This window comes from Megachile rotundata, chromosome 13 (assembly GCF_050947335.1).
Source record: "Megachile rotundata isolate GNS110a chromosome 13, iyMegRotu1, whole genome shotgun sequence".
Lineage (NCBI taxonomy): Eukaryota > Metazoa > Arthropoda > Insecta > Hymenoptera > Megachilidae > Megachile > Megachile rotundata.
In genome coordinates, this window is record NC_134995.1 from 13,923,780 (window position 1) to 13,937,857 (window position 14,078).

Genomic DNA, 14,078 nt, shown 5'->3' on the forward strand with positions numbered 1-14,078 from the left:
GTGGGTGTTGTATCACGGATTTTATGCACGTTACACTCGCGCCTGTCGACTCTTATGAAATCGAGGAAGTGTAACGAGGAAGTAATAGGGAAATTGTTACGAGTATCAAATTCGCAAGTAGACACTTGTTGCATAGCGTAGAAGTCACGGGGCAACATTTTTTCTAATTATCTCGAGCCTTAAAAGTTTCCTCGAACTCGAGAAAAATCGGCAAATCGTTAAAACGTATAAAACAAACTTTGTCGTTCGATAATTTTACATAACGGTGAAAACATATGGTGAAAAGGTATCGATAATTTGGCAAATATGTGCAGCGTTTCGTTGAAATTCGTGTGGACCCGTTTTCTCGGTCAAAGTAACAGTCGTCGTTTGTTAAAAATCGTGAAAGTCAAGCAGATGGTCGAGAGATTTACGAGTGTTCTCGTGTGATCATCGAGTGACCCACAAACATATTTACCGGTGGATCGTACAGGGTTTTTCAACCCGATCGTCGACGATGCACTTTCGATTTTTCGAATCGATACTGGCAACGTCGAGTCGAGTTGAACGATCGGGATATTACGTGTTCAGCACGAGGATGCGTGTTTCGTGTAATCGAATTCACGCGTCCACGTGACTCGACGCAAAACGGAAAAGGCAAGCACAATGATCCTCTTGCGCACGGATTGCATCGTTGCGTCTAACGGTACCTACATCCACTTCTTTTTCTCCCAGCATTTCTCTCGGTCGCTGATCTTCCAGATTAGTCGAATCTCGTCGGAACGTTGCTGACTTTTACCGGTTTTATGTAAGACGAACGATCGGAAGGGAGAATCGGTGGTACGGTAGGAATAGTAATTAAAGTTCGTGCGGTGTGACGCATGCGTAGCACTTTCACGCAACGTAGCCGCGTAAACCGCGCGAATTGCTTGCACCGACCGCGATCGCTCCACGTACACACATATTAATCCTTCATACTTAACGAGTCCCATAAATGGACACAAGTACTCGTTTTACGACAATTAACCACGGTATCAGATAATCTAGATAGAAATAAAACGGAAAAGTCATCGAGCCACGCTAAATTAAGCAACAACAAATGCTCGAAAGCATTCTGCATAAAAGTGCGAATTCTTCGCTTTACGATCAAGTTAAATGTTGCAGTTATGAAAGTTCTAATTGCCACACCGTAAACGCGTATATTTTTCTTGCATTTTACTCGATTGTCAACGCGTCTGTGTTCTGGGCTCCGAGCAACGTTGTCGTCGTTTACGACGGATCAAAGTGCAACGCATCAAAATGTTTGAAAGCTATTAAGTTGTACCGCTGCAAAAGATTAGAGCGTCAGCTGCAAAGGTTTGTTGACTTGTTCCGAGTCCTTTCGCACAAATGTCCTAGGTTATTCTTTGTCTCGTACGTTATCTCGCAGAGCGGCCATCGTTCTGAGCGCACTTTGTATTACGAGCACGTGTGATGGAGCAGAAAAGGCTGGGTGGTTGTCGCGATTTCAACAGATTGAAAAGAATTTATTAAACAGGAAGTCGAACGTGAATTTTGTTCACTCGACCTCGTCTTCCCTTTCGTCGACTTTCTTACCTCTTCGTCCTTTTTCTTCGTTCGTTATCTAGTAAGTCGAACCGTTCGTAATTATTTCCACAACTCTCGCCACTGTAATTCTCGAGCGTTGCAAATTGGAAATTAGCATTGCTCGGAGAGAAAGATGGAGAAGGATCCTCGTTACGTTAGATGCGAATGGTAGAGTGATTCGTTGGAATTTGTAAATCGTTTAACTCGACGTTAGAACTTTGATAATCTGGTGAGATGATAATAAGCGTAAAGACGCATTATTAACTACGAAGATATTTTACTCGTAACGCTAATTACGTTGGCGAATTAAGTCGCGCAGTACTGTTGCAGAATATTAAACGTACGAGCGTCGACCTTTTACCGCGAGCATTTTCAAGACACTTCCGGTCAGAGCATCGGAAGTTCTACTTTCTTGGGCGGCCGGTAACGAACGTTTTAATACGTACCGTAACGATTATCCAGAACAATTAGTCAATGCGACGAGTTTATCATCTTTTGATAACTCGTAATTGTACGAAATTTCTTTCTAATTGTAATGCATTACGAGACAGGCGTTTTCAATAAATAAACTCCCGAGATTTTCCAAATAATGTTGTAGTAACAATTTATACTCGTCACCTATTTACATATTATTATGCAAGTCATGTCATAACAAGAAATCATTAATCAGAAAAAAACTAAATGGCTAGTTATTATTCAGATTTATCGATTAATCAAGTCTTGTCCTATATTAGAATTAACTATTGTACGTCAATAACGTCCATCGAATTTTAAATTCAAGGAAGTTAGGCGCGTTTGCGTTACCCGGAATGGATGAAATTTTATTGGAATTACTTGTCTGCCAGAAAATATCCAGATTTTTATTTCTAGTCCGAGAATCCGTGTTGTATCCGACGAACTCGATGATTGAACACCGTGACGAGATTTTTTCTCGAATGGTATCTTTTTAGTTTTCGGAGACTTTATAGGAAGATGTATAAAAAGGATCAATACATAATTATTTATTACACGCGAAGCAATTGTTATTTTTACCGTGTTCGAAACTCTATTTTTTCTTTCTAAAAAATATATTTACCACGTAACTTCCGATAATTGTGTATTCTTGTTAGTCGTTTGCCTTCATTTATTCATGTTTTTTCCTTTATGCCCGTCTACGAGATCAATGCTAACTACTTCTCGCGAAACTCGATTCATCCTCGCCTTGACATTAATTAGTTTGAGCTCGATATTCATCTATCAGGTCGTTTGAAATGTTTGTACCTACCCAGGCATTCGGTAAGAATTACACAGTCTAATTTGTTCACGCACTGATTACGAATCTGTAAACCATATTCCTCCGTTGCCCTCGATTTTTCGAGAAATTTAACTTCGAAAACGAATGATATTTTTCACGATTAAACAAATGACGTTCGACTCGCGTACATTTCCCTGAAGGCATCGATTTGAAAAGTAGCACGAATCATTGTGAGCAAGTACCACGCGCAATAGGCCTGATTACTCATCCGGAACAGTCGGTTCCCTTTTCCCGAGTTTTTCTTTCGTGGGAATAAACTGTTACACGCACTTCCGGCGTGCAGCGAAACAAAGGCAAACTCGCGTTACTCTTTAAAACATTTTCTATTCCACTGACCTGGACGCGTTAGATCGTTACGTGCAGTACGCTTTCTTCGTAATGACCCGAAGCGCGCGTCGTTGCTCTGCTTGTAAAATGGTTTCACTTTTCGCCATTGTCGCGAACTGACAAATTACTTTCCCACGAAAACGAAGTGAAACGGTATCGATCAACAAGGACAAAGGTTCTCGGTCAAGACCAGCGATGGCTAGATTAAGTGACATTTTTTTCCGACTCCACTATTCGAACTTTTGTGCAATTAGAAAAATGTACAGTATCGAAGAAAAACGCTGTGCTATTTCAGTTGCTGACACTTAAAGGCGGAATTGATTTGTTACAGCTCGACGGGGTGTCATATTCTAAGCGGAACAGTAAAGGAAAAGATGCATCCGTAGTCGAGGACGAACAAGATCTCGACGAGAAATCTTTCCACGTGGCTGTTCAGTGTGTTCGCACGGTTCGCAGGTCGCAGAGTACGGAGAACGATCGAGATGGACAAAAACGACTCGAAACAACGCGAAAAGATCAAGAAGATGTTCAGCTGGAGCGACGGACTCACCGCGTAAGTAACACGCTTGAAATTTGTCCACTTTTACTTCGCTTTCGGCGAGCAAGGAGAAACTGGCCGCGAAACGCGAATCTTTACGCCGATATTTCTGTGATTCTGCTTCGACACTTTCTCACTCTGCTATTTTTCCATAGTTGGAAGCCGGATGCAATGAACGACTTAGGAAAAGATAAGACATTAGAAAAGGACCGTGAGTCTCGAAAATTTTCATAATTTCACAAAAGCCAAGTAAACATTTCGAAGAACCGTGATCTACGAAAGCGACAACCGCAAGCGTTAATTCCTTGTAAAAATATCTTACGATTGGCTACGAAGAAGTATTTTTAACAGGATTAGAGTCGGTTACCAAAGATTGTAATTTGAACGTCATAAAGAGTCCGCGTGCTTTTGCTATGTGGCCGCCGTGCCGTCGAGTTTTGTAACCTGTTGCAAGAACGTGAGCGATGCATGAAATCCACGAATTCCCCCTGAATACATATGGCTGTTTTATGGTAAACTGCATTCCGGTTTTAGAGGCAATTTTTCGCGAAACATGGTTATTCTCGTCCGAGAATCACGAACATTTCTAAAATGTTTCTACCGATGCTACGTTAGCGTTACTAATTAACAGCGACTAAGAGGCAAATTATCGAATGTAAGCGACGAAACTTTTGAAGAGGATACTGCGTCAACGACCTCGAGTTAACGATCTTCGACATTAGTCGATGAATTACGAGCGAAAGAATTTAAAGGAAAAGCACGAGGCAGACAGGAAACGGATCGTCTGTCGGAAGTTTCCGACGAGAGTGAAAAGTGAAGGAACGCTTCGAAAAGTCGGCCAACAACGAACGGTAGAGGTAAAGAAGGGGCAAAAGCAAATTTTGCAAGAGCGTAACGCGCCGGTAAGAGTTCGCCTCGTCGAAGCAGGAGTTTGCAATCGCGCGTGAAAGTAGCCAACGAAGACGAAACGCGTCGAATAGACTCGTCCGAAGATTGTGCACGTTTTATCGTTGCGCGGTGAAAAGGCAAAATGTAGGCGAAACGCGATCCTCGCGAACTCAATTCGCGAACGCTTCGGCAGCCTCTCGGAAGAAGAATATTGGAAAAATTCGGGAATCGAGATATCGGTGATCAGGGAAGTTAGGATCGTGAAAGAATTGGAAAACGAAGTTCACGTACTATTTTGTAGGTCTGGGTCAAAGTGGTTAACATTGACGGATATGCGAATGTGTGAGCAATTTTTTCTCCGAGGTATCAATGAAACGTAAGGTGAGCTTTTTTGTAGTCTCCGTTAGACGAAGCGCGTTTTATTTTTTCCTATAATCGTTGACTATAAGCTGAAGTTATTAGTATCGTTCATCCGCACTTTTCTTATACCTGAATATCTTTTTTTTCAACGATTATGAATTACATAAGGCAAGGTTCTTCTATAGCTTTTTTTAGCTGCAATTTATTTTTTGTCGGATTTAACGCAAATTTACTGCGCGAATAGTTGTTTTCTTGCATATCGATTCGTTGTAGCATTATGTAGTAGAAAAGGAAGTCTACGGGTGTCTCGAGAGATGGCACCACGTTTGCCATTTCTGAACAACGCAACAAGCCTCGAGAAACAAACAGCTCGTTAATATAAAAGCTGGCATAGGCTGATAAAAAGAGAGGTAGTTGCGTGACGCGCGAATACCTTAGAGTTATATAAATAGAATTTCGTATAGAAAATATCTAATACTGAATTTGCGTGTATACCAAATTCTGCAAATGTAATACGTGTTCGGTCGAAGTGATTCTCGGCGTTGCGGAACAACAGAAATTATGAGAATATACAGGGTGTCCGGCTACGGGTGGGCATAAGGGGTGGTAGCTGAGGTCAACTTTTTCATTTACCAAAATGTTGATAGAAACTTAGTTCTTAAATTATTAACGAAAAATTGAAGTGCAGCGATTAACTTTTTCCCCGTTAATCAGCGTGACCCCCTCGATTCGCTTTTCTCTCTCTTCCTAGCATGAAACATTGTTTTTCAAGGAATTATTGCGTCACGGCTAGTATCTTGCAATTCAACGAATTTGTCCGATACTCGGGGAAAGGAAAATTGAAAATCGTTCAAGTTATTTTTGTATAATTGCTCATGTGATAGTAAAATCAGTCCCTATAAAAACAATGTTTCATACTGAGAAGGGAGAGAAAGATAAATTGGGTGACGTTAGAATAAAACGTTCGAAGCGCAACGTTAACGGGAAAAAAACAATAGGTGAGTCTAATTATTTCTACATGTTTCCATTTAAAGTAGACAGGTGTTAATCAATTTGTTAATTATTAGATCTACGCACACCCTGTATGTACATTCGTAAGATGCTACGTAATATCGTTACTTAAAGTTGCAGTCGAGTTAATTGAATTTTAAGGGAAAAGTAAGAAATGCGCGCGCAATGCACGTGTAACCTAAAATGCAAATGTTAACGCAATAAATGTATCGTTTCGATGTATTTCATGGAAAAGAAAAAAACGAGACGAATATCATAAGAATTGTAAATGCGACAAACACTTTGAGCATCGTCATTTTTGCCACGTTACAAAGTAAACGAGCATGTTAGATCAGCTTGCGGTACGTGATCTTCGCTTTTTCTTACGCTTAAACGTCTCTTTTTGCTCGCGTCTATTTTCATGCAAATTGTACAGAGTTTACGCGCGAATCGCCTGCGATAAAGTTTCATCCTAAAGATGCTGACGATATTTCTTTTTAGCAGTGGCCATTGTCTCGACAGCGATTGCTAGTTATTGGAAATCTGGAAGTCAAATTATGGGAGCAAAAAAGTTGAATCTAGCGACTAATGCCGGACGATTAATGTTACGGGCAAAAAAATAAAACGTCCTATTAATATTAATATTTGAATATTTGTTAAAAGTTTGAAAGTCGGATGTTAAAACGACCGATCGTTACGCTGTTTATGCACGAAATATGATAAGCCAGATATCTGACAGAGGTATATTAAAGATAATTTAATTTATTCGGTTTCTGTGAAAGTCTTTCGACTCGTCTCTGCTTCGTTTCGATCAACAGCTGTTAACCGATTGTTGATGGAGTCTGCATAATTTACCTACTTTCTCTAACGTTCCCAAAAATTCACAATATCTGTCTCTATTTCGGAATCTCGGGTATGGATAATTGAATAAATAATTAAGCGATGTTTGAATAATTAATTGTAACCTGATTACGCGATTATGGTAATGTAGCACGCGACTGGCGATCGAACGCGTGGCCGTATATGGTCTTTTTTTTCTTCCACACCCTCGCCTTTTGGATCGTTCGAATCTTCTGGAGGTTGTTAATGGCTGTGAAATATTCATTTGATCTATGAATGGAATCGCGACGAGGGCGAAGTAGTACAAGGCTACGAACCGAAGAACCTCGACTAAGGGAAAACCCCCTGTCTCGTTGGCTCGCGCGATTATCGATGTATCGACGAAACAGCGTTCGAACAGTCTTCCTGGGATTTACGTAACAGCAGCAGCCGGACTGACCGCTTTCACGTTTCCGTCGTGCCTTCGGCCGCATTTAGCGACCCGGTTCGATAAGTCCCGTGGTGGTTTCTCAAGTCTGGGTCCGTCCTTCTTTCCCGGGACGGCCGTTTCAGGGTTAAATCGTTCGATCTGCTTGCTCAATCTTCACCCGAACACGATTCGTCCATCGAACGATCGTCGTCTTAACTATTTTATTCGTATTCATGTCAAATTCCGATAGTTTTCGACACTTAGACACTTAGAAAGGTCTATTTTTGTTCTTCTTTTTTGCCAACGAAAGTCTCGTAATTAGCGCGCATCGAAAATGGGATTTTAAAACGCTTTGAAAATAGTTATCGCTGAGAACTCGATATTCGACGCGTTAATTTTCCTGCGCCGGTGCGATCGCATCGAAAAAGTGAAAGCGATTCGCCGTTTTTCGATCTTGAGGCCATTCAGCTCGAGAGTACACCTGTTTCCACTCTCGTCGTCGGGTGAATTGACCGCATTGACAAAAAATTATTTTCGACCACTATAGTTGATTCGAAGCAATATTTTCCGTAGACTGAAAATTTTGCATCGTCACGACGAACGAGCAGAATGTGCTCCGCGATTAAAAACAGCTTTTAAAAATGTCGTTTAGTCTGACTTTTTTATTTCTGAAAGGATATTTGTCAGGGATCAATAGTCTTGTCAAGACCATTGAAGTTAACCGCATTTTTTGACACGATCACAAAAGCTATTTGTAACAACTTCGGACATATCAGCGAGTAACGAACTCTACAGAACTTTTGTCGCGCGAAATAATTAATAAAATTGGTTACGGAGAAGCGACGTTCAATCCGCGACCGATATCGGTATCATCGCTCGACATCTATTTGATATGCAGTACTCGTTTAACGCGAACGAATCTTGTTCTTATTGTCGTTGGGTCAATCGAGGATGGAGGGGAAGGTCTCTGCAAGGTCTCAGTAGCTAGTGTCAGCCACCTTCGTGGGCTTCTTCGGCTAAAAGCGAAAGTCTCCTTCGGTGCACGTGCACTCTCCAGTCTGTTGCCCCGAATTTCATATTTTCAAGGAGACCGAATTTCCACGCCAACCGAATTTTCCTGCACGATTTCTACCTTTGAGTATTCATCAAATTTTAGTACGAAAAGAAAATTGGCAGCCGGATTTCGGTCAAATAGACGTCGTCTTAAACTTCATTTTCTCCGATAGTTAAAATAATGATAATTCATGGACATTTTTGAAAAAGATGCATGATTTCTTGTTATTTAATCGGGTTTACATTACGTCAGGTAATGTAGTCGGATGTTACGCAATGTCGGGGAAAGTGCAGACCGTCTTGACCACTGTTATGCTCGTTATTTCTTCGGCTGAAATGAAATTGTTCGTCGATCATCGGTAAAGATCGATAAAGGATAATTAAATCGTTGTTTAACGCTGTTAGCCTTTTATTTCGAAAACAGGTTCTTGATCGTATAATAGATCCGATAAATACTAGATAAATAATTTATCGTTCTTATTAGGGTGCCGTTAAGAATAATTTGCGTCTCCCTATTGCAATTGCAATTGCAATTACTTATTTATGAAAATGAAGCGAGAAGTAGGCGGAAGGTTTGAATTTTTATACAGATTTTCCTTTGACATTTATGTAACGCATCGACGCAGATTTCCGTACAACTGATCGCAAAGCAACGAATCAATTGGAACGGTTTCGTTCTCCTTTCTTTTACTCGTTTTTCATTAAATTCCTTGTCGGGTTAATACACGTGACATAAGTTTCGTTTTCACGAGACATTCGTTGAAGAAAATTCGAATTTCTGTGGCATTGAAGCATTGTCGGAGCGAAAACGAGGAAGAAATCTAAATGTCGGAGCAAATATTGTGTTAGCTCGTGACGATGTTGTGGCAAAGTGCTTAGAATATGTTCAATTAATTAGCAAGTCTGTTGGTAAAGCTCGAGTCATCATAAAAATATTTCGATCGATTAATTGAACATCGACAATGAAAGCTCGATAAGAAGCCTACGGTTATCATCGATACTTGAATCAACCGCTTTCGATACGAGATTTAAACGTTGTACGGAGATTAAGAAACTTGTACCCCAAGCGTGAAGTCGCTAATTGTATGTTCAAGTATCGATAACCGAAGTTTCATAAAAACACAAATTTGTGAAAAGATTTTCGGGCCGAGATTACCATTGCCTTTTCTGTCCATTTCTTCTCGAAACGCACGGTGATTTTTCATCAATGGTTTAACATAAAATAGACATAAAATTATTTAAATGCGAAACATGATAAAACGATCACGAAGATTTTGCAAGTATAATAACTGCCGGACTCGTGTCTGATTATATGTGTGTCTTCGTTCGTTACGTGGCTCGGACGTTTCCGTATCTTTAACGGCCTTCTTATTTTGCATGAAAAATTGTTCCTGATCCACTCGCATCCGTGGTATTTCGTTTCAGTAATTGCTCCGGAAGCTTGCTAGCTTCTCAAATGTTTAATGACGAGCCTCCTTCCTGAACAAAACACATCTTTTTATTTCTCATCGAAAGGAATGTCTCGTCCACGATGAATTATTATAATTTTCAATTATAATATTCTGTATAAGTCGTCTTTAATGTACGTCTATCACGGTTAGACGATCGGTCGCGTTTTATTAGCAGCGACGACGCTGGAATAGCGATTGTTAATTAACGCGGCGAACACCGTGGGTGTCACCTATACTACACAAATTTCATACGATTGAAAATCCCAGCTTCTCTATGCCCTCGACTGAACTTTCTCTGGACCATTCATAGACCTTCAACTAAGCTGCAATTATTATCGAATGAATTTTCTCGAAAATAGAATTCGTAACTTCGCGACGGTCTGAGACTCGCGAAGAGAAGATCCGGGGGAACGATGTAAAGGTAAAAATCGAGCAAGCGAACGAAGAAAGGGTCGAACGTTGAAAAGAGGTGGATAGTTGAGCTCGGAACGAAAACCCGTGTTGGAAGGACAACAGGTGGAGGGAAGGTGTTCTCGTTGGATCGAAGAAAGAAAGAAAGGTAGTCGATCGAACGAGGACGAAATGACTGGTTGACTGGAAGAGTGGAGGCACAGAGCGAGAAGGAACACCGTCGGACCAGCTCGACTCTGCACGCTTCCGACCGCTTCAGTCTCGCGTCAGGACTCGAAAGTCGCGGAGGACCGGACGACGATCTTGCCAGGAAAGCGGCCTCCTCTTCAGCCGATCGTGTCCTCGCGAGGGTCGAAATTCTCCACGATCGATCGACAACCACGAGTCTGTGTCAGAAATTGTGCGCTCTTCGCGTTTACTCGGCTTTTCTCTCTATTGTGTTTGTGTGCTGGTGACCATTTATCTTCGTGATCGCACGGGTCCGTACTCGCTTTCGATTAAATCGGTACATCGATGATACCGGTCGATCCTGGCACCTCGATGACATCAATGTCCAGCCAGGATTACACTTAGAGGATTAAAGTGGAAATACGAAGAGGAACAATCGAAGGTACCTGGACGACAAAGTGTTTTATTGGCCAATTTCGAATGTGGTGTCTATTGGTATATTCGTATCAATATTTTTTATCTTCCCGTGAAAATATTAGGACACCGATTACCCGTACTTTGTCATAAAATTAACAAAAATCGTGCTGATCGGTGTCGCTCATATTACCAAGAAAGATTCGTAAAATTGCACAGGTTCTATGAAAGTGATCGAAAATGCAAGTTATTGATTTTCCAAGATTGGATCGAACTTATTCGTTACTGTTTGAAGTCGAAAGATCCCACGGAGAAAAAATTATTGTAAAAAACAATGAAACTTGCTCCGTTTTTCCGCGACTTCTCTGATCCGCAGTCACAGCAAGCTGTCTAGATCGTTCGGCGAAAAAAGAACGAGTCCGATCGCGTAAGGTGACCATTAGTCGAACGTCCGGTGCCCATTCGCTTCCGTTGAGAAAAGTGAGAAACCGTGGACGTTACCAAAGCCGGATTCGCCGCAGGAAATTCGAAAGTGACGATGGCAAAATCGCGATCTTAATCGGTCTATTTCTGTTTCCGAATAGAATCATGGAATCGATCGATTTTTCAAATGTATCGAATCGACGGAGTCAGTCGTAGAAGAAATCAGTCATCGATCCTGAGACGCACGCGTGAAAAATCGCGTCGGATATCTTCGAAAAGTTTCTGCGTATTAAGGTAGTAGAGTCGACCGAGTGTTTACGCATTCGCGTAATACCTTTAATCGAAAGATCGAGCGTAGCCCGCGAGAAATTATGCAATTGACTGTTGTTTTTACCATCGAGAATATGCTTATAACATTATCTGCATTTCCACAACTAACAGAATCCTTTATAATTATCAACTAAAACACAGAACTAGTATTTACTGGCCGATCTGCATCGCTAATATGAAATTATATGTAGATCAAGAATCACGACGATCGCTGGGTCACGTCAGTTAATTGCTCTCGCGCAATCAGATTAACACAGATGTATGGTCAATGGATCCAAAGGCGTTTTGGTGCGGTTCACGATGATTCAGCTGTTTCTTACGAACGGCAAAATAGAAAGCGACATATGTTCGTGTTTATACGCGTATGTATTAGAGGAGTTTCAGCATTTTGACAATCCTGGAATGTGAAATCGAACGCGTTCTCGGACTGCTCCGCGTATTTTTACGGTCTTGTTTCCTGCGAACGGCAACCCTGCACGAAAGTTTACCAGGGTGAATGAAAGACCGGATTAATTATTTCATCCGTGATCTCCGATTAATATTTATAAGCGTAAAAGCGCAGTTAAGCGCTTCTTTTCTACGATTACAAATACCGATTTTTAAATAGTCATTTATCGAAAACGTTAATCGATATCACAAACGCGGTTCTGCTTCTCGCTGATGCTTGTAAAATCTCGTGTAATTCAAACGGGTGCAACAACGCGAATCTAGCTGTTGGTCAGATAAAATCTCGAAAAGGTTAATTATCGTTTCCTCGGTGTATGAAGGTGCGTGTCAGCGAAACAGTTTCGCTCAGAAATCATGGTAAACTTTCTCGACGATACAAAGGAAAACGCGAGCCACGATGAGCCGACCGTGGATTAACAATCGCCGCTAATCTCGTGCGATTCTCTCTCGGACGAAAGTGAAAACTCGCTTCCATTGTCGTCCATCGTTCATGATTATCCTCCTGAATATTCAGTTTTTGGATCACGAGTTATTACGTTCATGATCGTATGCTTCACTATCAATTTCACTACTGTAAACGCATGGATATTGTATACCGTAATTATGTTTTCAGGCTTGAGAGTCTTTATTCGTCAGATAAGATGTCAGGATTAAGATCGGAAGCTCGAAGTTTGAAAAAGTTAGAAACGTATTTTGGCACTGATTTTGTAAGCAGCAGCGAATCGTACTCGAAACGAGTTAGGATCGTAGACTTCGATTTGGAGGAAACGGAAAAGCGCGAAGCTCGTTCGCGTCGAGATTCCTCGAAGAAGGAATTTCGCGCAACGATCGATGCAACGATTAGATTCGCGATCCGTAACGATTCTAGAAAGTAAAACTCTTCGTGACCAAGCGAACCAAACCGAAGTAACCGGTGCGGCACGGCGTGGCGCGGTCAACTCGCGAGTAAAAGTCAATGATAGTCCGTTCGAAAATCCCGGAGCGAGAAACGGCTATCGGAGAAGGCCGACCTCGTTGCTTTTCGGCCCACGTTCACCGTCCTGAGTCCACTCGGTCGTCCGAGCGCGTGTTTCTTCGTTGTGTAATTTCGTGTTATCGTAAAACGTAATCCGTGCCCGATGAAAAACCAAACCTGTTACGTAATCGCGTAATTTTACGAGGAATCGGTAAATTGTGTAACGAGAAACGAAAAGATCAGCGAGTCGAGACGGGACCATTTGTTTTTCCGACCGACTCTTTCGGCCATGGGGTATCGATGTCACGTACGATTCGACGTTAAGACGATTTACCGTTAAGGAAGCACGGCGAGCGACGTGACCATGAGAAAATATCTTTGGGATGTAGAGATGCAAATTAAGAGGAGTCGCAATATCTTGGTTAACACAAGAATTCGCAAATTTTTAAAAAAATTTCAAGGTGAACGAGAAATTGTTTAAAATAAAAAAGTAAAAAGTTATTCACACGAGCGAAGCTTATTTTTATCCGCGTAGAATTTGAAGAGCAGAGGGTTAATAGTTGAGTGGTTGTTTCGATATCACGATCAATGACGACAGTGCAATTGCATATCGAGCAAACAAAGAGTATCGCGTTAGGAGCGTATTATCTAAGACGATGAAAACACGCGCGTCGATGAGGCTCGCGTACGCGAATTGAATCGCGATTACCTCGATGATTTTCATATCGTGGCGAACGACGTACGCGCACGTACGTCCCATATATCGTCCAGCCTTGAAAAACTTGGATGGTCGGCTGATCGACCGTCATAATACAGCCAACCCGTTGGCGAACAGCAACCCCCGTTGCCAACGACACGGATACCTTGCTGATAAGCCACGGATGAAGCCTTCACCTTGACTTCATTTCCATTCGAAGTGTACGAATGGTCGACGTACATTTCGAGCGTGACATCCATCGCAATCTCGCGACGACGTTTCGTCGCGGAGCGTCGTTAAATCTGACCTTCGTAGCTTCTTTCGTCTTTTCGTAACCGTCTTTTCTTTCCACCGGGCTCGATTTTCGTCTTACGTAACGATTTCGTGCTGTTCGATCGGGAATGGAATCGCTATCGACCGAGGGAGAGAACAAAACTCACTTTCTGGACCGATCTTGCGGAGTCCGATTAAAAAATTGATTTTTTTTATCTTCATACGAATCTCGTTTATCTTCTGC

The 14,078-nt window shown here is 41.7% G+C and overlaps 1 protein-coding gene across 5 annotated transcripts in view; it reads left to right on the plus strand.

Annotated features, from left to right (window-relative positions):
• The window catches only part of snu (ABC-type transporter snustorr), a 28,658-nt gene that overhangs the window by 768 nt on the left and 13,812 nt on the right, over nt 1-14,078 (plus strand). For 2 of the 5 annotated variants that reach the window (XM_012280834.2, XM_003701383.3), the window contains exon 1: nt 11,294-11,426. In XM_012280834.2, coding sequence (XP_012136224.2) covers nt 11,320-11,426 — 107 coding nt within the window. In that variant the 5' untranslated portion in view covers nt 11,294-11,319. Of the gene's footprint in view, nt 1-3,518; nt 3,741-5,862; nt 5,972-10,301; nt 10,738-11,293; nt 11,427-14,078 lie in introns of those variants that run through there. The other 3 variants (XM_012280835.2, XM_012280837.2, XM_012280836.2) reach the window with 3 other exon arrangements.